Source organism: Neohortaea acidophila (genome assembly GCF_010093505.1).
Source record: "Neohortaea acidophila strain CBS 113389 unplaced genomic scaffold BDY17scaffold_8, whole genome shotgun sequence".
In the NCBI taxonomy this organism is placed as follows: Eukaryota; Fungi; Ascomycota; class Dothideomycetes; order Mycosphaerellales; family Teratosphaeriaceae; genus Neohortaea; species Neohortaea acidophila.
Window position 1 is genome coordinate 980,389 of NW_022985517.1, and position 22,430 is coordinate 1,002,818.

The 22,430-nt window shown below is 56.6% G+C and overlaps 7 protein-coding genes across 7 annotated transcripts; 1 reads left to right on the forward strand and 6 right to left on the reverse strand.

Annotated features, from left to right (window-relative positions):
• Window positions 1–16: 16 nt before the first annotated feature.
• Window positions 17–2,461, reverse strand: BDY17DRAFT_301315 (uncharacterized protein). Its single transcript, XM_033734218.1, has 2 exons — window positions 1,770–2,461; window positions 17–1,672 (listed from the first exon to the last, which is right to left on the reverse strand). The coding sequence occupies exons 1-2, from the start codon at window positions 2,006–2,008 to the stop codon at window positions 271–273; spliced, it is 1,641 nt and encodes a 546-aa protein (XP_033587992.1). The 5' UTR covers window positions 2,009–2,461; the 3' UTR covers window positions 17–270.
• Window positions 2,462–4,094: 1,633 nt separating this feature from the next.
• BDY17DRAFT_188436 (ELMO/CED-12 family-domain-containing protein) lies at window positions 4,095–6,826 on the reverse strand. The gene is made up of 3 exons (XM_033729982.1): window positions 6,375–6,826; window positions 4,455–6,310; window positions 4,095–4,376 (listed from the first exon to the last, which is right to left on the reverse strand). Exons 1-3 carry the CDS (start codon window positions 6,642–6,644, stop codon window positions 4,355–4,357), a joined length of 2,148 nt encoding a protein of 715 aa, XP_033587993.1. The 5' UTR covers window positions 6,645–6,826; the 3' UTR covers window positions 4,095–4,354.
• A 10-nt stretch (window positions 6,827–6,836) lies between these two features.
• On the reverse strand, window positions 6,837–9,581 carry BDY17DRAFT_301319 (uncharacterized protein). The gene is made up of 3 exons (XM_033734219.1): window positions 8,538–9,581; window positions 7,379–8,479; window positions 6,837–7,323 (listed from the first exon to the last, which is right to left on the reverse strand). The coding sequence occupies exons 1-3, from the start codon at window positions 9,209–9,211 to the stop codon at window positions 7,290–7,292; spliced, it is 1,809 nt and encodes a 602-aa protein (XP_033587994.1). The 5' UTR covers window positions 9,212–9,581; the 3' UTR covers window positions 6,837–7,289.
• Window positions 9,582–11,455: 1,874 nt separating this feature from the next.
• Window positions 11,456–13,201, reverse strand: BDY17DRAFT_312139 (uncharacterized protein; the record flags this gene model as incomplete). Its single annotated transcript, XM_033735601.1, has 1 exon — window positions 11,456–13,201. The coding sequence occupies one exon, from the start codon at window positions 13,199–13,201 to the stop codon at window positions 11,456–11,458; it is 1,746 nt and encodes a 581-aa protein (XP_033587995.1).
• Window positions 13,202–13,348: 147 nt separating this feature from the next.
• On the reverse strand, window positions 13,349–18,793 carry BDY17DRAFT_301324 (uncharacterized protein). The gene has a single exon (XM_033734220.1). It carries the CDS (start codon window positions 18,614–18,616, stop codon window positions 13,610–13,612), a length of 5,007 nt encoding a protein of 1,668 aa, XP_033587996.1. The 5' UTR covers window positions 18,617–18,793; the 3' UTR covers window positions 13,349–13,609.
• Window positions 18,794–19,020: 227 nt separating this feature from the next.
• BDY17DRAFT_253621 (Met-10+ like-protein-domain-containing protein) lies at window positions 19,021–20,475 on the forward strand (the record flags this gene model as incomplete). The annotated part of the gene is made up of 1 exon (XM_033731356.1): window positions 19,021–20,475. One exon carries the CDS (start codon window positions 19,021–19,023, stop codon window positions 20,473–20,475), a length of 1,455 nt encoding a protein of 484 aa, XP_033587997.1.
• Window positions 20,476–20,712: 237 nt separating this feature from the next.
• Window positions 20,713–22,051, reverse strand: BDY17DRAFT_188611 (putative peroxisomal membrane protein). Its single transcript, XM_033729984.1, has 3 exons — window positions 21,773–22,051; window positions 21,097–21,719; window positions 20,713–21,007 (listed from the first exon to the last, which is right to left on the reverse strand). Exons 1-3 carry the CDS (start codon window positions 21,794–21,796, stop codon window positions 20,950–20,952), a joined length of 705 nt encoding a protein of 234 aa, XP_033587998.1. The 5' UTR covers window positions 21,797–22,051; the 3' UTR covers window positions 20,713–20,949.
• Window positions 22,052–22,430: the final 379 nt, after the last annotated feature.

Here is a 22,430-nt window from a genome sequence, read left to right on the forward strand (position 1 = left end):
ATGTAACCAATGGCATGGCAAGACAAGTGTAGCGGTCTTTAATGTGGTAGTGACATAACCGGAATAGACAGCTCGTAATCTACATGCGCTTTTGAAATGTGTACAATGCTCTCGTCCCCAGCATGCGTGAATCGTCCGTCTCCATATGCTCATATCATCGGATACTATGCCTTCTCTCCATTGGGATATCAATGCAAAATAGACAAATGCAGTCAAATCAAACCACAAGAAGCGAGGGAATGTGCAGCTTAGAGGCCAGGATGCCCGTCGTCAATGTCCCCTCAACGAATTCCACATCCTTCGAAGCCCGCGCGGATTTTTACCATGGCCCACTGCAAAAGCCCCGTGCGCCCCTGTCGGATCGTCACAGATGGGGAGCGGCTCCAGCGCGAGCGGGTCAACTCGCTCGACATCCAAAAGATCGCGCCGGGTGAGCGTCATGTGAATCGTCATCTCTCGATTGCCCACACTGCCCCACGGACTCCGGGATTTGGGGGGCGTCATGGCGGTCAATGAAGGCTGCCGAAGCGAGCTTCTTCCATTCGAGTCGAAAGATGGTCGCATTACAGTAGGAAAGACGTTGTCGGCGACAGTCGTGGGCGTTCGCGGCCCTGCAGCCTCGAGAGTGTCAGAGAAATCTTCCTCTCCCTCATCGCTGGTGTAGCACAGTGCCGGCGGCTGGGATGGTGACGACTGCTCCGCTGCCGCCGACAGGGCGCCATGCTCACGGTCCTCGGGAAAAGAGAAGCCGAATTCAAGAGCCTCATCGAACTTTTCGGGAGAGAGGTGGTGGCGAAGCTGCTTGCGGACGTCTGGTTGTTGGTATGGCCGATTTTCGTTCATCCGGCCTTGTGCTGTCAGGCTGGACTCGTTGTCGGTGACCTCAACCCATGATGTAGGCGAGGCGAAGCTTTGTGGGTGGAGGGCGGGCGGCAGTGGAGGGATGGCAGGGACGGGTGCGAGTTGCGGGGGTGGAAGCGAGATGGGAGTAAATGTGGCTGCTCGACTGAACGACGTCGTCCGCCGCGGCTTCCCCGCCGACGCTGTCACCGGGAGCGGAGGTGGAGGGATGCTGACCGGGTCGGTGGCTGCATGTGGGTCAGGGTTGGCATACAAACTGAAGATCTCGATCTGGGTCGCGAACGAATCAGATGGACGATGGCCTTGAGACTCGTTGAGCGTGTCCACGTCGTCGATCAAGATTTCGGTGTCGACTGTTGCAAGAGACTGCCTCCTTCGCTGCGATGTAAGTCTATCCAAGTTATCCTGGCGCCTGCCATTTAAGCAGCGGCGGAGTGCATCGTCGGCAAAGTCCGGAGCGGTGTCGTTGAGGGCTCTCTTGCATCGCACGGCCAGGGAGATCTGCTCCTTCCGGGTGAATTGTTGCCTCCTGATCTTCTCCGGCAGGCCCAGATACCACCGAGCCTGTTCCTCGGAGATAGCATCGGGATCCAGGGCGGCGGCCAGGGCCGAGGGGTCGCCATGCTCGGGGCACTGAGACGGACGCCTCCATAGACTCACGCCAGTCGAGGTGGCGGGTCGAATGTCAAAGTCGGTGTTCTGGAAGGGCGAAGATGGGCGGTATGGATCGGCGCGGGTCCGCTTTCGCCGCCTGGAGCTTGCGGTGCGCTGGACAATGTGCAGTCGCTCGGCTGGCGAGAAATACTTTTTCCTGTTGTACGTGGTCAGCGATCGGACGTGGAGCTGACGAGATGGGCATAATGGGGTGGAGGTGGCGAAGAGACAGTATGGGGGATGTGACGACTGACTTGATCGATGAGGATAGACCGTCGTAGTCCTCCACTGACAGCATTGTTGCATTGGAAGTGGAGTGGGTTCGTCGAGAGCGGGGGTTTGGCAGAGAGGAAGAGGTCGAGGCAGCGCGGTCTGCACTGTTCCGGCGAGCTGCATCGCGGGAAACGAAGATGGCGTTGATGGGAGCAACCAGCGCGCCCAGGGAACCCCGGGTGGCGGCTTTGGTGCTCGTGTCGGAATAGGCAAGAGACATTGAGGCAGCGGTGATGTGGCGTTGGGTGCAGTGTGGAGAAGTGGCTGTCCCAATGCAGTCGCTTTCGGGGAAGAGCTGCCTCAGAGTTGCGCCTTCCCGAATCGTGAGCGGGCCATACACAAAGCTTGGTGAGTGGCAGTGACAGGCAGAATGGAGGTGTAAGGGAGGTCAATGGGGAAGGCAAGTGGATAGTATGTCAGCAACGACAGTGACGAAGAGAAGTGAAAAGTAGAGTAGAAGAAGATGGACAACGAGAGAGAGGCCGGCGGGATGTATAAGTCCCGGGCGGGTAGAGAGGAGGAGCAGGCCATGCAGGCAGGGCAAGGGTTGGGGCGCGTGGAGTCGAGCTGGAGGAAGATCGGGTTGTAGATCATCATCATGATACTGCAGCTGTTGGCACGGACGCGCGACCGGGGCCTGAGGAGGCATAGGGCGGCAGGCGTCGTCGAATGGGCGTGCGGCAGGCACGTCCGTAAGCAACAACATGCCCCCTTTGCCGGCGTGGTCAGCGGCGCAGACACTGCCCGTCCTGGTAATGGAAGCCTGACACCCCGTCACTCCCGTGCCTTCCGGCAGAGACAGTGCGCACCCACCACGCAGGAAGCAGGGGGCGTTGCTGCTGAGACGTTACGACAACTCCTTCGAGGCTTCATCATCATCATCGGGTATGCACAGTCGCGCCCATCTTCCCCGCCATGTGCGCCCAGGGCCACGTTTGGGGCCGGGGGGAGTGTCGATTGTTGCCCGAGAGAGATGGCACGCGACCGGGTGGAGTGGTTCACCAGGGCAGGCCCGTTCTGCTGCTTTTCTCGGCGAGCCGTGCTACCCATTAAGCGCGCCAATCAACGCCTCCCCCCGCCGTCGATCATCGACCCTCTCTCTCGCGCCCTTGCACTAGCCCGACCTCTTTACGCACCACGTCGAGAGGTGCAAGCGATGTTGCCTTGCATGATGTGCGGTGCAGTGCAGCGGATATGGCGTGGTTGCTACGGTGCACTCAATTTGTGACGCTATCGTCTGCCTCTACTCCAAACACCGGTGTCTCTCGCAAAGACGCAACAGCAAAGTCGTCGTATCGCCGCGAAGGATCCCTCCCTCCCTACCCATACCTTGCCCTGCCTTGCCCTAAGAAGCCCTTGCTTCCATCTCGCCCTGCTTCTCGGCGCCGCCTCTCCGAGTCCACGCCGTTTTGCGTCAGCCGTCAGCCGCATCGGGCCACCCCAATGTCCAGTCTTTCGGATAATATTACTTCAGCTTCTTGGGACGACAAGCTGTCATCGACCGGGAAAAGAAATCTTCCTATTTCCACTCATCTCCAGTTTTTCTCGTTGCAGGCATGCAAGCTGCACATCCATAGATAGCCCACGTCGTACCAAGCTTATGCACAGCAACCACTTCGGAACCAGTGCTGGATTGCGGTGTTTTGGGCAAACAAACACAACGACTATGCAAGCTGCACGTCGCTTGCGCCGCGGAGATGTTTGGCGATGGCTTGTCGTGTGGCTTGGTTGTCGCCATCTGCAGGGGACCTCCTCGCTTCGATAGCCTGCGTTTCAGCAAGTGGCGGGCGAGATGGAGGCGCCTGTCAGCGGGGTTTCGTGGTGGCCCGTGCCATTGGAGCAGTCGTGAACTATAGTTCACGGCGCCATGGCAGTGAGAGATGTTGGCCAAGGTCGCCGACCATTACCTACGCCAATCCAGGAGCTGCGATCGCTGGACGATCGCCAGGCACCATCGCTGAGGCCAACAAGCCGATGAAACAACGCCAAATGCGCGAAGATTACGCGCGCGACCTACTACCTCATAAGGCTACGCTCCTCCAATAAGCCGCCAATCCTTTGTCCGAAGACGGCGAATCAGCATCCCTCGCCCTACTCCATTTCCAATCGTGCGTGGCCGAGTCTGACAGCGATCACCAATGGCTCTTGATATCATGTCTCACACTCGCTATGTCATCGCGGCAACACCACGCCTCGAGATGCGTCAGCTTCCCTTTTTATCGGCTCGTATTCCACGTGTGTCGGAAGGATGCACACCACACACGTGTTGCCCGCGGCAGCCCTAAGGCCTCTTCAGGGCCTCCCACCCTCCCATGTGCGGAAAGCAGCCGGATCCGCAGACTTGGGGGCACCATGATTGGCCTGGATGAAATGGCTGTGTACTCGTCATCCTGATAGGCGTGAGTGTTCCAGGCTTCCCACCGCCAGCCCTACGGTAAGCCGTGCCCTGTAAATGGGTTGCACGGCACGCTCGGCCGAGCCCAATTTTCTGTGCTCCACGTGCTATTTTGCGCAAAGAACCCTCTCCATCCTGTCAAGGACGGACAACCGCAGCCTCATGGTAGACTCAAGTCTCCGGTAAAGCATACCTTGAGCGCCATCAGTCAGCCAAAAGCATTCTTCCTCCACGCGTGTCATCATTCGAAGCGAAAGAAGGATCAACATACCAATAATCATCGTCCAGTCCCTCCCTCGTCGGCACCTTCCTGTTGCCCGCCTCAGCCCCACCCTTCGCCCTCTCCTCCATGGCCTGCCAGTCCACGTCCTCCCATCTCAAATTCAACATGCGCAGCCGCACGCCCCAATCCTCCATCATCTCCACCAGTCTCGTCGTGTCCTTTGTGATAGGCTGCTGGTCCAGGAGCATAAGCAGCCCGTCCAGCCACTCCGACGCCACCCAGGACGCCTGCGGGTAGAGCTCCAGCAGCGGCGTCTCCACCGGCTCGGACTGGACGGGTGTGAGCTTGTACGTCTTGGACGGGGGGTGGTGGCCAATGATGGTCACTTTGGTCGTCGGCTGTGACTTTCTCTGCTTCGCGGTCAATGTCTCCGTGCTGCCGTTGCTGCCGTTGGTGAGTGGCGCCGGTTTCTCGGGCGGAGACACGTTGCTGTCCACGGACGTGACAAAGTTGAGATCAATCTTCTCCGTGAGCTCGTCCAACGCAGGCGTGTTTGCGCCATGCGAGGGGTATTGGCCATAATGCAGCCATCGGCGGTTAGGGTTCAGTCGCACAAAGCGCCATCCTGCGTTGCCCGCTGCGGAAGTCGAGAACCACGAGCCCTGCAACAGCCGACGTATCCTCTGCTCCTTCATGAATTGTAAGCTCTCGAGATGCAGCTGCTCGCGAACTTGGCCCAGATGATGACCCCACGCGTCTTCGTACACCTCGTCGAGACCTTCGATTTGCCATCGGCGCGCCTCCTCCAGGGTCACGGTTCTGAGCTCGTCCTCGACCTTTGCAACCTCCGTTCTCCGTGTAGTCGCGCCCACAATTCGTTCGACGATGATTCGGATCGCCTCTTCAACCTTGTAGAAATCGTCCATGTCCGCGCCGGATGCCTTCCAAATCCGGAGCCAGGTATTGAGCGCCGCGGTGTGCAAGCGCGCCCATTGTAAGAGCAGCGGCCGATATAACCGATCGATCGTCCCTTCGTCCTGAGCTTCCAAGACACGTCTCTGCAGATCGTTGCGACGGCCTGCGTGCTCGAACTCGTCCGCCATTGCCTCGATGTCGAAGTGCTCATACAGAATTAGAGTCACGCTAAGACTGGCCCTGGCGAGCGGACATCGCTGGCGCAAGGGATGAACAGACTGCTCGAGGATGATCTTGTGGTATTGGTCCTCGTTCCGCTTGGCAAAGTCCACGAGGTCCATCATTCCAAGATAGCCCGTTTCCTCGAATTCCCACGCCGGGCTTTCCGTTTCAAAGCCGAGGCGTCGCCATTTCTCCGGGTGGTGTTTTCGAGCGGGCTTCCGCGGGTTCTCTTCGCTCGGCTCGGGTGGGTTGTATGGCTCTGGCCTACTGAGAAGATGAATGGTTTTCAAAGCCTTCTTGTGCTCGTGCATCTCCACGTGGACTGCAGCCTCTTTCCATTTCTTCAGCAAGAGCATGGTGAGGCATTGGAACTCGAGGATGGCAGCCGCAAGGGGGCTGCCGGCGTCCGTAGTGGCATCACCGCGCATTAAGAGCCCGACCCCTCCAATCACACCCAGATCTTGTAGTCTTTTGATGAATCGCGGCCATTCGTGCGTCCCACCATTAACGATCGCGTCGCGAAGAAGGGCATTGATTAGTTGCAACGCATTGGCGCACAGGGTGTGGTCTGAAGCGCTCAGTCGCAGCACCAAAGACTCGAGGAAATCGGGATGGTGGTCCAAAGCCGGTTTAACCGCGCGAAAGCCAAACAGCCCAGAGCTCTCCTTCTGTGATCCACTCAATGGTCGGGAGACGACATGTACTAAGAGCGTCAACGCGTTGCGCACGATGTTGACCAGCTGCTGATCAATGGCCAGCGACACTGCCTGCGTTCGTCAAACACATGAGTCGCGTCGCAGACGTATATTGATACCACGAGCAATAACTCACCTTCTCAATGACGTGAATATCCACACACTCCCACCCCATGTCCAACTCTAGCAGCCGGTCTAAACTCCCCAGCGCATATGCCTGTGTATTGCCGGACGTCTGCATGACCGCATCCCTCAACGCCAACAATCCATCTCCTTGCATAAAAGCATCGGCGAAGTCGGGGTCGCCGAGCAAGCTTTGTAGGCGGAAGACGGCGTATTTGCGCGCGCTTTCCGATTGCGACATCAGGCCCGAGACGAGCGTCTCGACATCCGGGAGCTCGTCCATGGTGCGGGGGATGGGAGACCGGAGGGATCGTGATCGTTGTCTCGCTCACGTGATCCACGGCGCAATGGGTGCAAACGCCGGTGTGGCTTATTCGCTGCTAAAAAGACACAAGAACTCGCTAGAAATGCGCCAGAGAACGTCAGATATACGATAGGGACATGATTAAGGGATGAGTGGTGGAGTGAAGTTGGAGTGAAGGAGTACAGGGCAAGCCGTCGGAGCCCAATCAAGACTAGCGTGGGCGGGGATAACTTACCCTGACTCGACATGATCACAAGCAAGCAAGGGCATGCATGCATCATCAGTACGAGGCTGAAACAGATGAGTGCATGTGAGAGGTGCTGTGTCATCGTTGGTGACGCCTCGACGACATACATGACAGTCTCTGGCCGAAGAAGTGGATAGCTGACTCGTCAATTCCCTTCCATATCAACAACATGATAGATTATGGCGAATGCCAAACCAGCATTCGATTTTCGCTCGCTAGAACGCAACGAACACCAAGCCTCCGCCCATGCAGCATCTCTTAACGCCATCGCTCACGTTCGTCGGGAGCGTCGTCATAGCCATCGCCCGGGAGGTCCAATGATGGCTCCAGACCGAAACTCTCTCTCTTATTGATCGTGGATCGTACACACAGCGCCTTCATTTGCGCCAGCCAACATTCCAGATGACGTGACTACGACACGTTAGCCTCGAAGCCACCAATGGCCTTCAAAGTGATAAGAACTTACCCAATGTCGCGGAACGTATTGAACGTCTCACTGACCCTGCCGAACAGCCCGTCGGCCACGATATCGTCCTCGTCCTCGTCATATGGCATGAACATTCCACTCTCCGTCCGCCGCATGCCCTCGATCCCGTCATACCCATCCGTGGGGTTGAAGTCTTCCGACGACATCATACTGCTCGACGGCTGCGAGCCAGCCGAGGCACCGAGTGAGGACTCGGGATTACTTCTGCCAAACGACCAGGTAGAGGAGATTTCCGCTTCGACGTCTTCGTCATCCTCTTGCGCCAAAAGGAAGTTGCGTGAAGGTCGGCTTGGTCGCAGCGTTTCGAGCGAAGGAGAAGGAGAGAGCTGCGATGTTCCCCAGTTCTTGCCAAAGACGTGGTGTTGCTGTGCCTGTGCCTGGGCCTGGGCTTGTGCATCGACATCGGGACTGGGGGTGCGAGACTTGAGAGTGGTAGCTGGTAGTGTTTCGATCATCTGGCCGCCACTGCTGGAGTTGCTCCGACTTATCCTGCCGGCCTTCTGAGAGGCCTCCTTCTTCCGCTTACTTCGGTCGGACATGAAGAGGCCCTCATCGCTGTCGGAATCCATGAGTGCACTATCGTGCGCGTCATATTCGACGTCGGACCCGCTGTCGTCATCGTCGTCGAGCCCGCTGTCCTTGCAATCGACGGCGATGCATTGCTCCACCTTTTCATCGAAGCGGAGGTGCTTCTGTGTTTGGCCTTCGGAAGGTGTGCATGTCTCCGAGGTAGTGGTCCGACTGGTGAAGTAATCGACCTCTTCACGACTCGGTGGGTTTGAGGGGAGGGTGGAGGAGGAGAAAAGGTCGGAACTGACGCGGTCCAGATCTCGGCGTGGGGATTTTTTGCCCTGTGCTTGCACCGAAGCAGCCGCTTGCTTCACGAGGGATGACGTGGATATGGATTTCTGTAGCATCACCTCGGACACGCTGCGCTTCTTGAGAATGGGCTTCTTGGCGATGAAGGAGCTGTTCTTCGACAGCGGGGTGGAAATGCGGCCCGAGTCGGTGGAGGTGATGGGGTGGGATTGCGCGGGTTTCAGCGGGCCATACAGCCAGGTGACGTCGGATTCTTTGAGCCTGGAAACGAATGTTAGTGTGGGAGACACGGGGGGCTGCCAGCGTGCACGACACGCACCAATTCAATCTTTCGGGCGAGACAGTCCGTAAGCGGTATTTGGACTTGGCCCATGTCCTCCACGAAGCATTCTCCAACCGCGATCGCTGCCCGTAGACGCTCCTCTGCGACACAATGTGTCTCCACGACGCCCAGATGTCTTCTTCCCGCCACTCGTGGCTGAGGTAGTCAACATGCCTCGACGGCTGCTGCTTGATCATTGTGTCATCGGCGACGACGGGAGTGGGGAGGGGAGAATCGGATTGCGTGGTGTCGGTGGTGGTGGAGATTTCGGGGACGTCGAGGTCGTCGTCGGAGGGTTTGGCATAGCTGCGGTGGTGGGGGGAGAGGGAGAGGTTGGCGTAGTTGGGCAGATCAATATCGTCTTCATCACTCTCGCTGTCGAGGGAGAAGCCAGCGGAGGTTGGAGTGGAGGTGAAGGAGGAGGTCTTGGAGAGGTCGAGGTTGGAGCTCCGCGGAGAGGAGTTGAGGGAGGAGGAGCGGGGAGAGGTGGAGATGCTTTCCCAGGGTTCGGAGGAGGTGGAGGGGAGGAAGTGGGCGCTGGACGAGCGGGGTGCGACGGGAGCGGCGCGAAGGATGGTGGAGGAGGAGGAAGAAGTCAGGCGACGCGAGCCGAGCTGGTGGAAGAGGGGAGAGTCGGGGCGTTGGGCGGAGATTGTCTCTGTGGCGGCCATTGCGGGTTGTGTAGAGGGCGTGGAGGGGCGATGTGGGTGGACGGCGGGCAGGGCAGGGCCGGCGGTGCAGGAACGAGTGTGGCCTGCACCACGTCCAAGAGGGCGTACTGTCGACGCAGGGGTGTGCGGCAGGCTCACGCTGCCCAGTTCATTGTCGCAGTGGGTGCCACTGGCGCGGGTGTCAGAGCAGTGGAAGGCGAGGCGGTGGCGCGAGTGAAAGGGGGAATTGCTGGGATGCGATGGGGCGCAGGCGGGGTGCGGTGTGGTGCGGTGAAGGGTGAAGGGCGATGAGGATGTGGTGGGTGTGCGAGAGGGTGTTTTTGACAGGGCGAAGTCGGTGTGAGAGGGGATGAGGGAGTGGTGGTTGGGTGGTGGAGGAAAAAGTAGTCTACGCACCTCTCACGTAAGTCATTCGGCGGGGGCTTGGAGTGGACTGGAGCGCGACGCCTCTCCGCTATTTCCCTTTCCGCTCGCTCCTTCCTGATTCTCCCGCACGGCGGTGACGGCAGCGCGGACGACACGCCGCAGCACGACCAGACACGTTGGAGCAGGCAATGGTGGCGCGGAGGGATTGACGGCTGGCACTCGATCAGGCTGTTCGCCAGCCTTTTCCAATACACGTGGATGAGTTGCTAATCGGCTCATTGTCGTTCGCTTCCATTCTCCTCGATCCGTGGCCCATCACCACCCGCCGCGGCCACTCCCGCTCCCTTCCCGGACCCTGATTTCGCGATCCGCATGCGTCAAGGCAGGTACATCACCTAAGTACATCCCGGCAAACTTCCCTTCCACACTTCCGTGCTCGTCGTTGAGACTACGTCTACATTCCCTGTCCTTCCTCAGACGCCGATGGACGGACAATGGTAAGATCTCGATGAGGCCGAGGAGTGTTTGCGGCATTTCCACCGTGCAGCTTCGTCCATCCACTCCTTGGCGCATGTGCCAGCAACGCCGTTCGGCCCGCAGGTGGGCGTGTCAAAAGGTGGAGACGCAACCCAACGCTCTCGCAGGTACCGCAGCCGTGTCTGTCCACCACTTCTCCCCTTATCTTGCCCATCCATTCCATCTTTGACGCGAACGCAGAGCTTCGTTACGCCATTCCCCACGCTTATCAGCAACGTCGTCGCAGCTCTATTCGCCACACACGCATGCGAACGTGTGGCGTGAAGACTCAACCTGCCTACTCTGATCCTGATCATTCTCCTCGTCTCCCTCAAGCTCCACTAAATCAGGACCGTGGACTCCCGCTGCCTTCCCGCTCCACTCTATTCTTTCAACCGCATATCTCCCCACATCGTCTTCCCCAACCTCGTCTCTACCGTACTTATGTACCTCTTTGCCAGCGCCTAACACCATCTTGGTCCTTGGCCCTCCCCAGGCATGGCAACGTAATCTACTCTTCCTACCCAGCCACGCAATTGTCCATAGCTCCTCGGATTCGCGGACGCTTTGTGCCTATCGCTACCTCACCTGCCCAAACCATGCGCCTGCCGATACACTCGGGTACCTCTACAGTACTCCGTTCGCCCAATCACGCAATCTCCCGCGCTCGCTGTCATCGCTCGATGCACTCCCCGTCTCGGCCATCTCGGCTCCAATGGATAGCTGCCCTCGTGTGGCACAGCATGCTGCAGAGGAAGTGACGTGCCATTCATCAGTTGACATGTGAACGCCGGGACTTTGCGGGCATGTCAGGGAATTTTTCGGATGCACTCTCTTCTATGTCTGGCCCATTTACCCCTCGACTCCATCTTGTCGTCTCCGATATTCACCCTACTGCTCGTTTACTCGTCATTCTTCCCGCTTTGGGCTTCAGACGCCGACAAGGAGAGGCGGAGCAAATATGATCAACCTCAGTGACCAGGTATTCGCGCCTCCCCTTCCAACGCGCCACATTCGGTGGTGATGGCTTAAGTCTCTCTGGCTCCGCATTTAACAGTCAAAGAAGGCCTGCTTTCCTCCATGGCTCGCCAACATTGATGCTTTGATATCTAAAGTCACACCAGCCTGCGGCCCCAGGCAATCAACTTGCTGGACATCGCACGCTGCGGTTGATATTGGTGATACGAAGCGACGACGTGGACGTTGCCCGTTTCTCGCCTTCTGGGTATAAGTTGCTCTAACCTCCTCATCATCTCCACTCCTCGAGTTTCTGTCTTCATATTCCCCCTCTTCAATTCACTATTCACCGCAAGACAACATGCAGTGATCCCTCTTTGCTACGCTCTGTTTTTCTTATACAATTCAAAGCTTCGAAGAGCCGCCACCAACCTCCCCTCCATCAAGCATCGTCTCGAACCTGGTCTTCCACTGCTCCACCCGACGAGGATCCATCGAGTTCCCGTCTATGGAGCAATTTACCCAGATTCCATCATAATCGCCGCCGACTCCCACCAGGAACTCATCCTCACGCGGCCGTACGGAGGCATAGATGTTGCGATAATCCGCTACGAATGGCTTTCCATCATCCTCCAAATCATACCTGTCTCGCTGGATGAGATTCTCTCGTCGTCCCACAGACGACACCCCGCACGTTTGCATGGTCGCGTTCGGTCTCATGGGAAAGGCGCCTTGTGGGTCAACTCCTCTGCGATGTTGCTCGGGCAGATTCGTGTCTGCCCGAGCTATGGCTGACACGTACAGGATGGGCAGCATCCGACCAGTCCCTCTGGCGCCCATGTATTGCAGACTCGCCTCGTCTGCGTTGGGGTTCGGCCGCTTCTGGTATGTGGAGAGTTGCCGGTGGGCCTGCCGGGCTAGTATTCGTAGTCTCCCCTCGACGTCAAGGTGTGAAGGCAGGAAAGGAAGCGAGATGCCGTCGCTGAAAGCCAACATCAGACTGTCCGGAGGGACGTTGTGGTTAAAGAATGCTCGCGGATTGAGAGGGAAGCCACTGATGAACGGCTTGCGTTCATGCAAAGGCACATGTGGCTCGCGCTCCTCGTACATCTCCTGCATAATCAGCGCGGCCAACGCAAAGCATCCCGCCCCAATGCTCGCTTTGGCCGAACGGCAGATTCGGTGCAGTCTTTGTGTGCCTTTCAGTGGAATCCCGGCGAACAGGGAGATGGAGTTGAGCATTGGTGGACTGCTGTAATCGAGAATCGGGTGATAAGTCCACGGGAAAACAACGGCTTCAGAACGTGGCTTGTCTTTTCGGAGAGGATTGTCGAATCCCGCCGGGAGAGGCTTGCGCACATGTCGGAGGATGCGAGTGAGGAGCCAAAACCATCGCTGTCGAGCTCTGTTGCCCCGAACGGCAGGGTACTGCGATTCTTGTGGCGGCGGTAGCCGTCTGTACAAGTCCTCGGGAAGGAGAAGCTCGCGTAATCGCTGTCGCAGCTCCGTCACGGGCTGATTGAGGAAGTCAATGAAACTTGTCATCCAGTTGTACGTGGTCAAGCCGTCTTCAATCTGGTGCGCTCCGACTTTGAGGAAGCGCAGCACATGTCGTCCATTGGGCAGCGGCTCGAGAGGGAAAACGTAGAAGCGAGCCAACGCTTTCTCGGGGTCGAGTATCCTTTTTGTATTCTGGCAGTGGACCCAGAAGTCGAACGGGTCTACGTGGTCGAAGTGGTCGTTCAGAAAAACTAGATGCTGGCCCGCATCCTCAATCGCCTGCGTTACCGTTCGCCCTGGGTCGACTGCAAAACAGATGTTTGATGAAGCGACGTTTTCACGCTCGTAGAACCGCTTGGTCGGCACCGCCTTGGACTGCAAGAGGAGATGTTTGCATCGGAGACAGGTCCAGGCGAAGAGCACTCGTTCTCGAAAATCCTCCTTCGACAGCGTACATTTGACCTCGAGGTCCAGTTGCGCGTTCATGTCCGCTCGGCCTTCGTAGTATCGACCGTCGGCATCGAAAGAGAATTCCACCAGTCCGAGTGGGCGGTAGTATGTCGTTCTGTTGCCGATCTCGCGACTTCGCCACTGATAGATGTCCTGGTTGCCGTATTGATCCAGCCAGTGCTCTTCTTGCGATGAAGACATGACGATGATGGTGCCGACGATCAGACTATACGGTACTCAATCGTCGTAGAGCATGTTTCAATATAGTTTGCGCTGGTCAGAGGTTGTAGAACGGTGTTCACTCATACCGAGGTTGCATGAAGTTGCTGCCGCTTTGGGCAGGCATGACAAGCATACCAAGGAAAGATATGAAGACCGACGGCGCCCTCTTCTGCCAGGCACCTTCACCGTTGAGAGACAATTGAGCCAGAGTTTTACAATTAATACAAAGCAATGAGCGTTGCACTCAACGGATTGGGTATCACAAAACAAAAGAACCAAAAGTGACCGCCAATGCAACCTCTTCTTCTTCTCAGCCATGACCTGCAAATGCAAGCTTTATCCGTGCGATGCCAATGCGATGCTCCACTCAGCATATTGCCGACCATCCTACTCGTCATCATCCCCATCTCCATCAGACGACTGCGTCGCACTACGACTGCTTCCCCCAAACGACCGATCAACAGCCCAAATCCATTCCGACCGTTCCTTCTGATTCCGACATGCAAAGAGCCAGGCCTTGTTCGTTGCGTAGATTGCCCACACTTCCATCCGGCCGTTCGGACGCTGCAGCAGCTTCGCCACCTGCGGCGCGGAGTCGATGCGGGAATTGGTAAGATTGATGGCACCGACTTCGTCTCCTTCCGGTGAGTAGAGATGCATGTATGGGCGGCGGAGTTCGGCGTAGCGACGCACCCAGCGAACTCCAGATGGGTCGGGAGAGAGAAGCCAGCCGCCTTTGACGCAGATGGTGGTCTTTGCAAGCTGCTCGACGATTCCTGCGAGGGGTTGAGGCTTGTCGACTGCCATCTTGTCCGCAGAGCTGCTCGACCGAAGCCGTTCGAGTCGGGGAGCATTGGTGTCGGTGTGGGCAAGCAAAGAGTCCACCGCCATGTGTGATTGCTTTTGCCACAGGCTCACGAATTTCTTCAGAAGCATGCGTTGTCTGTCGTCCAGCGATTCAACTTCTCCATCTTGCTGAGGCCTGATGGGTGGAGAAAGAGCGGCTACACCAAACATCCCTCTGGCCGCCTCCATCTCCGAGATGCGCCGTTGTCGAGATCGGAGGTCGATGAAATCCCGTAGCAGGCTCACACCTCGCGGAGCCCAACTGGAGAGCATTTCCTGCCCAGACACGTACTCGCCCGCCGTATCCATGCGCCACAGGTCTCCCATCCGCTTGGCAATGCTCGGCTTCAGGGTGATGGAGTAGTTGCTGGCAGTGGAATGCACCACCCGTTGATTGTGCCATAGTTGAGCGAGCAAAGAATTTTGTCGGAACCACGTTCGCGGACGAATGGTGACGGCGATGTCGAAGGAGAATTTCATAGGTTGTGTCACACGGGAAGAGGAGATTTGCCACATGAGGGACACCTGGATCCGGCGATCCTCGGTCGTAGGTCGATCCAGTAATATCGAGCCATGGGCACTCGAATCCCACTGGCCAGTCATTCTCACACTCGTTGTGCCGTCCTCATGCACTTGAATGACGGGCGGCGCAATAAGCGGAAGCGTTGTATCGGCCTGACGGTCGTCTGCAATCTCGGTACCGCGGCCGGTGGTGTCTAGCAGCCGTACGTGTCCAGCACGGAGAGCCTTTGCTTCATGCCATGGCAAAGCATCACCCGATGAAAGCAACAGACTCAACGTCACACGGCGTTGCAATCCTTGATGCAGCTGATAGGCACCCTGGTCCAGAGTGGAGGCTTGAACAACTTCCACGGGTGAGTACTCCCCATCCTCCGCAATCTCCAAGACCTGAACGCGAGCGAAGACGTCATGTCTCTCCTCCGTGTAGTACTCGCTTTCCGGCAGACGAGAACCGTGTCTGGAATGGCCACTCTGTCGTCCTTTTCCGGTTTGCTTGCTCTTGGAAATCGCAGAAGAATCCCGGATATCGTCCCAGCTCAGTAGCCGATCCAAGTGCATGACATCAACTCGCGCAAAGAGGCTCACTCTCAGGCTTGCCTCGACAGGTGCAGAGAGCGGCAGACTCATAGAATGCACGCTTCCAAACTTGACAGCCCCTTCTCCAAATCTTCTTACCAGGGACGTCGTTGTTGCTCCGCCCTCTTCAGAGACTCCTGGGATGCACAGCTGGGCATGGACATCTGTGCCTTCTCTTTCGGCAAAGCCAAGAAGGTCGTGCATCACGACGTTGAACTTCAGTGTCTCTTTCGGCGCTTCTGCCGAGCTGGGCTCCAAGCTCAACCGCACGATACCAATCACGGAAGATGTGTACGGAGACCAGACATCCAGCGTGAAATCCTGAACTCTACACTCAAACACCGCGGCCAGTGGAATATCGGCGTCTCCGATTCTCGTGTACTCCGGCCTGCATGGATCCTCAAAAGGGTTCCCCATGTCGAAATGCTGCGTCTGGTCTGGTCCACGATCCAGGAATAGGTTCATTTGTCGCATCTGCTTGACTCGCTCCTTCAGCTTCGATAAGCTCCAGAGGCGAATGACGGAGTCTCGGAAATCGACCAAACGCACGCCCACGCAAGGCTTTGGTGCGCTTTCGAGGGCAGGATCGTCGCTTTCTTCCGCAGACACACCGTTAAGCACCAGATCATAACTCGAGCCCAAGGTGTGTCCGAGGTCGATGATGGCAAACTGGAAGACTGTGTCCCTCTCCATCGTTTGGCTGAACACCTGAGCTTCCTTGAGTAGTGAGGCGTGTTTGAGAATGTCGGCAGCCATGGCGACGTATCTTTGGCTTCTCCACTGGTGCAACACCCATTTGGCCAGATAGATTTCCCCTTCACTAAGGCCGGTCTTGTTTTTGGACGTCAGACTTTGGGTCCTCTTCCGTTTCGGCTGCATCTCGGCCACGAGTCTTTCGTGATCCTTTCTCTGTTCGTCCAGCTGCTTCTGGTGTTGCTCTTTCATCTCTCGCAAGCTCGCTTCCATTCTCAACTTCTCTTGTTTCAACTCCTTAATCTCTGCAACCCCTTGCCGAGGCGGAGGCAAGCCATCTCGTGTTGTAGAAAGCTGGCCTTCCATTTCGTCTCCCACCATCTTCATTCCTTCCGTCTCCTCCTCCGCTTGTTCCGAAGCTTGCGGAGGAGTGGTCAGAGCCGTGTCGAGACTGAAGTTATCCATGGTGCTACCGTTGCTGAGGTGTTTCTCGCGCTGGAGGGGATGCGATGTCACAGATTCCATGTCAGTGTCGAAGCTCATGCCAGCGTCCGCAAAGAGCCTGCTTTCCGGTCTTGCCTTGCGCACGGCACGAACACGCTGCACATCATCGAGTAGCACATCGAGTTCGTCATCGGTCATGCTGGCGATGTTGCGATCTGAGCCAAGGAGTCCGGAAGCGGCTTCCCGCCGTGCGAACGCCCAGTCGCTATCTCTTCCAGACGTGCGCCATGGTGCCGGTGATGTGGTGCCTGAACTTGGAAAGTCGCTGTCTGGAGACATGGGCCGACTCAAGATACTGGAGTGCCGCTCGTGCGTCGGAAAGTTAGGTCGTTTGGAGGGCGTGTCGTCAATATCATCTGCAGTGTACGAATACTTGAGCAAGCTGCCACGCTCCTGCTCGACCGTCATTTCACGTTCTTCTCGAGCCTCCTGGGGATGATTGAAGCGGAAGATGTGGAAATCTCCGAGAATAACACGGTAACCCGTTCGCAGACGTTTGGGAGCTTCGATTTTGACGCCGTTTACCATTATGGCAGCATTATCTTTGGGAACAACCGTCACAATGCCGTCGACGTTTTCGAAAGTGCAGTGATCACGGAGGATTCTCGATCCGTTGAGCATAATATCGGGCTGATGATGACCATGTGTGTCGTCTCCGTCCACGCCACCAGCTGGAGGAGATGCCAACTTGTTCTCGACATTGCCGAGAGTCGTTGTGCCGGGCTTGAGATTGTACACCAAGCAGCCTTCCAGAAGCGGATCGTCGGAGAGATTGACCAGATGAGGCATTTTCTTTGGCGTGCTGAGACCAACGTTGCCCTTCTCAATGGAGATGCCAAGCTCTTCGAGTGCGGTTTCGCGCTCTTTATGAATGCGTTCGGTCGTCTGAAGCTTCTGCTCCCACGTCTGATTAAGATCCGTGTACAATTTCTCCGATTGCGAAAGCTGTTCTGCGATTTCTGCTTTTGACACTCTTTTCAAAGTTCCGTCGGGGTTGATGATTGAGACGAACTGCTGGTCCAATGGTGTTCCTGGCGGGTATTGCTCTTCGCCTGCAACGGCACCAGTGCCACTGCCCAGTTTGGCGCGCAGTTGAGCAAGTTCTTCCTTGAGTTCGCGGATCATGCGGGCATTTGGGTCTTCGTTGACAACAGCGTGGTTCTTGATTCTCTTGGCTGAATCGGCGTAGCGCAGGGTGGAGAGCGTCTCTTCGAAGTTGATGTCGGCGGGCGAGATGGCAGCAATCATGGCGGTCAGACTGTTCCCACCCAAGCTGTCTTTGAGCAACCAGGTCAAGACACTGTCTCGGTAGGGAACCTGCATGCCCTTTGGTTTTTTGGTCTTGGGATCGGAAAGGTCTGCGAGGGCGGCAATGACACGACCGAGGGTACTCAGTGACCGGTTGATTTCCGCGCCTTCTTTGAGCCTTGCGCCAGTCGCACCCGTGCTGGTGGCACGCTCGGAGCCTGCCAGATCAACCAAGCTGATCTTGGCGACCCTCTCGGTGTCCATATTGGTCTCAACATCGTGGCGTCGTTGGGTCAATGTGAGGGTGAAGACGGCATGCGAACGAGACGAAGTCTCATTCATGTTTGTCGCCGCAACCGTGCGTGCCTTGTTGCCCTCGTCCATCAAGTGCTCGATCTCGCCAAAATCCCGCACTACCAACTTTGCCAGATCCTCCACGTACGGTCCTGTTGCCGGGTGTTCTCGCACCCTGAGATTGCCCTTGGTCGCGGGATTGAGCAGATCCCGAACGCGCTCGTTGTAGATCTCCAAATATGACACTTCGACAGTGTTGGTCAGATTTGCATCGGCCGCATGTCCCTTGTCTATCCGCTCAAACATGTCGCGACAGATCCGCGGAATGACACCCTGCTCTTCTCCAAACCCCATCATGCTATAACTCTTGCCAGATCCAGTCTGCCCGTACGCAAAGATGCAATTGTTGTATCCCTGAAACGCGTTGTCCAACAGCGGTTTGCCCAGGTCGGTGAAGACATCTTCCTGTCCGGCGAAATGGTCGTCGTCACGATTGAAAGACCAGTATGACTTGTCGAAGGCGAAGGTCTTGGATCCTTCCAATACCGCCTTCGCGGATTTGCCCTTGGCTCCTGCATCGGGGCCAGCTGGGGTCAAGACGGTCTGGTTGTCTTTCATGGACACGATGCATCTTGCATTCCGGTCCTTCTCGCGATTGTTGAAGGGGCGTACGCGCACCACCACCTTGATATTGCCCGCATCTGGCGCCATGTCGGCGGATGGTTCGGGTGCTATCGATGCAGCGTCATATGAATGCCACAGACTGCCACGGCGGCAGTCTGCGAGAGGTTGAGCGGGGTTGACCGGCGTAGGGAGGTGTGCGTTGCAATTGCGATCGCTGATCGGTGAGGTCACTCTATTGATTTGGTTCTGTTTAATGCTCGGAATTGGATACGCGTCGAAGTTCGAGGCGATGTGTGGCCTGAGGCAGCAACTTTAACTTCACTTCTGCTCGAAGATTTGCGCGCAGCCTTGACGGCGCTTAATACACCAAGTACGAGACACGAAGACAGCACGCAGCGGCAAATGACGATATACCAATAAAGCTCAATACGATTCTCAACCAGGACCATGCGCCGGTGACATCTGTCATTTTGAGCTAAACGTCTCGACCCATGGCCTCCGCCGACATTGACATGTTCCGGCCACCGATCGCGCGTGGAATGAAGGTGCTCGATCGCTCCTTTTTCGAGAAGACTGTCCCTCTCAAAGCGCTCCGAATCTTTGACAATAAAAACATCTCGAAAGTGCGATCTCAACTCGGCAAGGACGTTCTCGTGCAGGAGCGACTGGCGAATGTGTATTCCGACCCCGATCCCGAGCGTGCGCGGTCTGGGAAAAAGTGCATTCTGCTTCGTCCCGACATACAGGGCGGCGAGAATGGCGTCAGTGACAATCTGTCAACAAAGAAGGATCCACCCGCCTCCCCAGTCCTTCGAGCGCTGCTGGATCAACAACTCGTCTCGCTCATTCCCTATCAGCTACACTTGGACTACACCTACTGGACCTACCACGACGTCATCTCATCCATCCTTCCCCTAGAAGCTCAAGATGAGATACCGTCCGGATTTGCCCAGGTCGGCCACGTCGCTCATCTCAACCTCCGAGAAGAATACCTACCATACAAACATCTCATCGCAGAGATACTTATGGACAAGAACCCGAGTGTGCGCACGGTGATCAACAAGATAGACGACGTGGGTCAGGAGAACGAGTTCCGGACGTTCAGGTATGAAGTTTTGGCGGGCCCGGATGACATGAATGTCACGGTGTCCGAGGCGAATTGCACCTTTTCTTTCGATTACTCAAAAGTATATTGGAACTCCCGCCTGCAGACGGAACACTCTCGTCTCGTGGCCTCTTTTACAGAGGGCGAGGTGGTGTGCGATGTGATGGCCGGCATTGGTCCGTTTGCCGTTCCTGCCGGCAAGAAAGGTGTCTTTGTGTGGGCAAATGACTTGAACCCAGATTCTCACGCCGGCCTTGTGAAGGCGATTGCGAAAAACAAGGTGGGAGAGTATGTCAAAGCCTTTCACGCCGATGGCAGGGAATTCATTCGATCAGCGTCTTCTCAGCTTCTGGCGGATGAGCACAAAGTTGAGATACGAGGCAAAGCTTCAAGGACAGAGGGAAAGCAAAAGCCCGTTGTTCTGAAGACGCTGGTCCAGCCGAAGACGTTTCAACATTTCGTCCTGAATCTGCCGGCCTCTGCCTTGACTTTTCTGCCGAGCTTCATCGGCCTCTACCCACCTGGACTGCGCGAGCGGATACCCGTTGGAACCGAGATGCCCATCATACACGTGTACTGCTTCAGCGTCAAAGACGAGCTGGTTTTGTCAGAGTCGCTTAAGGAAGAAGGAACGGCAGATGAGGCAATCGGCAGCCAAAGCGGTGCAATTGAGTCGATATGTGCGGAAATCAGCCAACAGCTCAAGTTCGAGATGAAACCGGGGAGCATCGAGGACAAAGGCGGTGTGGCAGTGTATGATGTGCGGGATGTGGCTCCCAAGAAGAGAATGTTCTGTGCCAGCTTTCGATTGCCGGAGGAGGTGGCCTTTCGGGCGGAGTGACAGAAGCACCAGCAGAAGTATGGAGCAGAAACACGGACCCGAGAAGATGCCTTACGCGGCAGCAATACGCTGCACAAGTTGTCAAACACTAGGCCGTTCAATACCAGATCAGTTGACAGCGAAGCCCCAATGATCAAAGCCAGTCCCGAACTCTATCCAGCCCAGCCTCCAATCCATACTCTATGTCTTTAGTGTATGCATCCCTTCCAACCTCCCGGACGCCGTCTAGACTTTCTGTGGACTACAAGCCTCACGCGGCAGTCTCCGGCATGCCCGGGAGCGCAGGCTGCTTGTATTGGACGATGTAAGAGTTGAAGTCGTGCCAGTATTCGGAGTTGCGGAAGCTGAGAAGGACAGAGTCAGTGATATGATCGTGTAGATGCAGCCAGTATGTGTCGTATCCAAAACGCGCTATGGGCAATTTCAATCTGTGCAGAAGAACGCTCAGGTATGCAGGGAGATGCGCGCCAAAAACTATTTGTGATGCCACAGGAAATTTTGCATCGAGTCCCACTCATCGGCCGACGTGTATCTACGTACAACATACCAACGTCAGCCAGAGTGAGTACGAGAAGAGTCGACGAGGCGGTGAAAAGAGATGGTGAAAAGAAAGCAACGTACATATAAGTCATGCTGCTCCGCAGGCTTGGCTGTAGCGTTTCCGGGTAGTAGCGGAAGAGCCACATGACGCAAGCCCAGCTGATGGAAGCAAAGGCAGGCCAGCTGTACTTCTGCACGAGCTCGCGTTGCTCTTGGTTCAGATTCAGAAGGCCCTTGCCGCCTCGCCCACCGTAGGCGCCGCCGACAAGGGAATTGTCGCCAGGAGGAAGGACGGCGAGCTTCGCAAAAGCCAGCATTACGCGGGCGAAGACGTAGACGCATATTTGCTGGTTCACCGAGCTCGTGGCGCCTCTTCCGTGGCCGAACACCCAGTATCCGCCGTGAAGGCCGGCGAGCAAAGAGTGAAAGCTGTCTTCCTTGCCACCATTCATGTTCTTGAGCAGCAGACAGCCGCCCTTGTACAGCAGAGCGAAGCGGGCGAGGTTGGAGGCGTGTTGCCGCGTGGCCTTGAAGATGAGCCACAGCTTCTCTCGAAAGGTGCCGCTTCGGAAGAGGAAGACCATGACGAAGGCATGGGGGAAGCGGACTTTCGTCCCGTAGACGGCGCCATTGCGGATGGCCTTGAGGAGGATGAGGGGTTGTTTGTAAGCTGGATTGAGGAGGATCTCGCGCTCGACGTAATTCTGGAGGGATGGTTAGATGGGTGGTTGGAGCCAACGAACGCACGCGAGCACACCTGTAATGCTTTGAGTTGATCCATGCTGCTTGGAAAAGATGGGGCGAAGATGGTGCCCGTGGGTAATTGATTATGAGCACGTCGCCAGCTTGCTCATTGGGGGTGATGTTGGTGACGTCCAGGGTGTTGTTCGGCAATGAGCATGACCTTGCTGGGATCCTGTGCCAACCGAAGCCGGCCAGCCAACCTCGGCACCATCCGAGCATGTGAATGTGCCTGACTAAGCAAGTCGGCATACACAACCAGTCCTATGCGCTGCATCCAAGACGATTCGTCCTCGAACAGCTGACCTGTTCCCTTGCTTCTGCCGATGTGTACAGGTACGTACTCCAATCATGAGCTCAGCCTAGACGCATCCATCCGCCCACTCCGGACATGCGAGACGCGCCGAGTCTCGGACAGAGAGAGGCGACATGGATGCGACGCGTTGTCTTGCATAATGCTTGTTGCTCTGGCGGCCTCTGAAAGTGACGGCCGGTGAGCACATGACGCATCGTTCGTCCACTTCCCAGGCACTCCTGCAGACCGGTGACGGGAGGTCGAAGGCGGCCTCATCTTCCGGCCAATTGGATGCCGGCATGCACTGCGCCCCCGCCACGCCCTCCGAGCTTGATATCGCGGGTTGTCTGGCCTCAGGACACAACCTCGCTCGTCAATC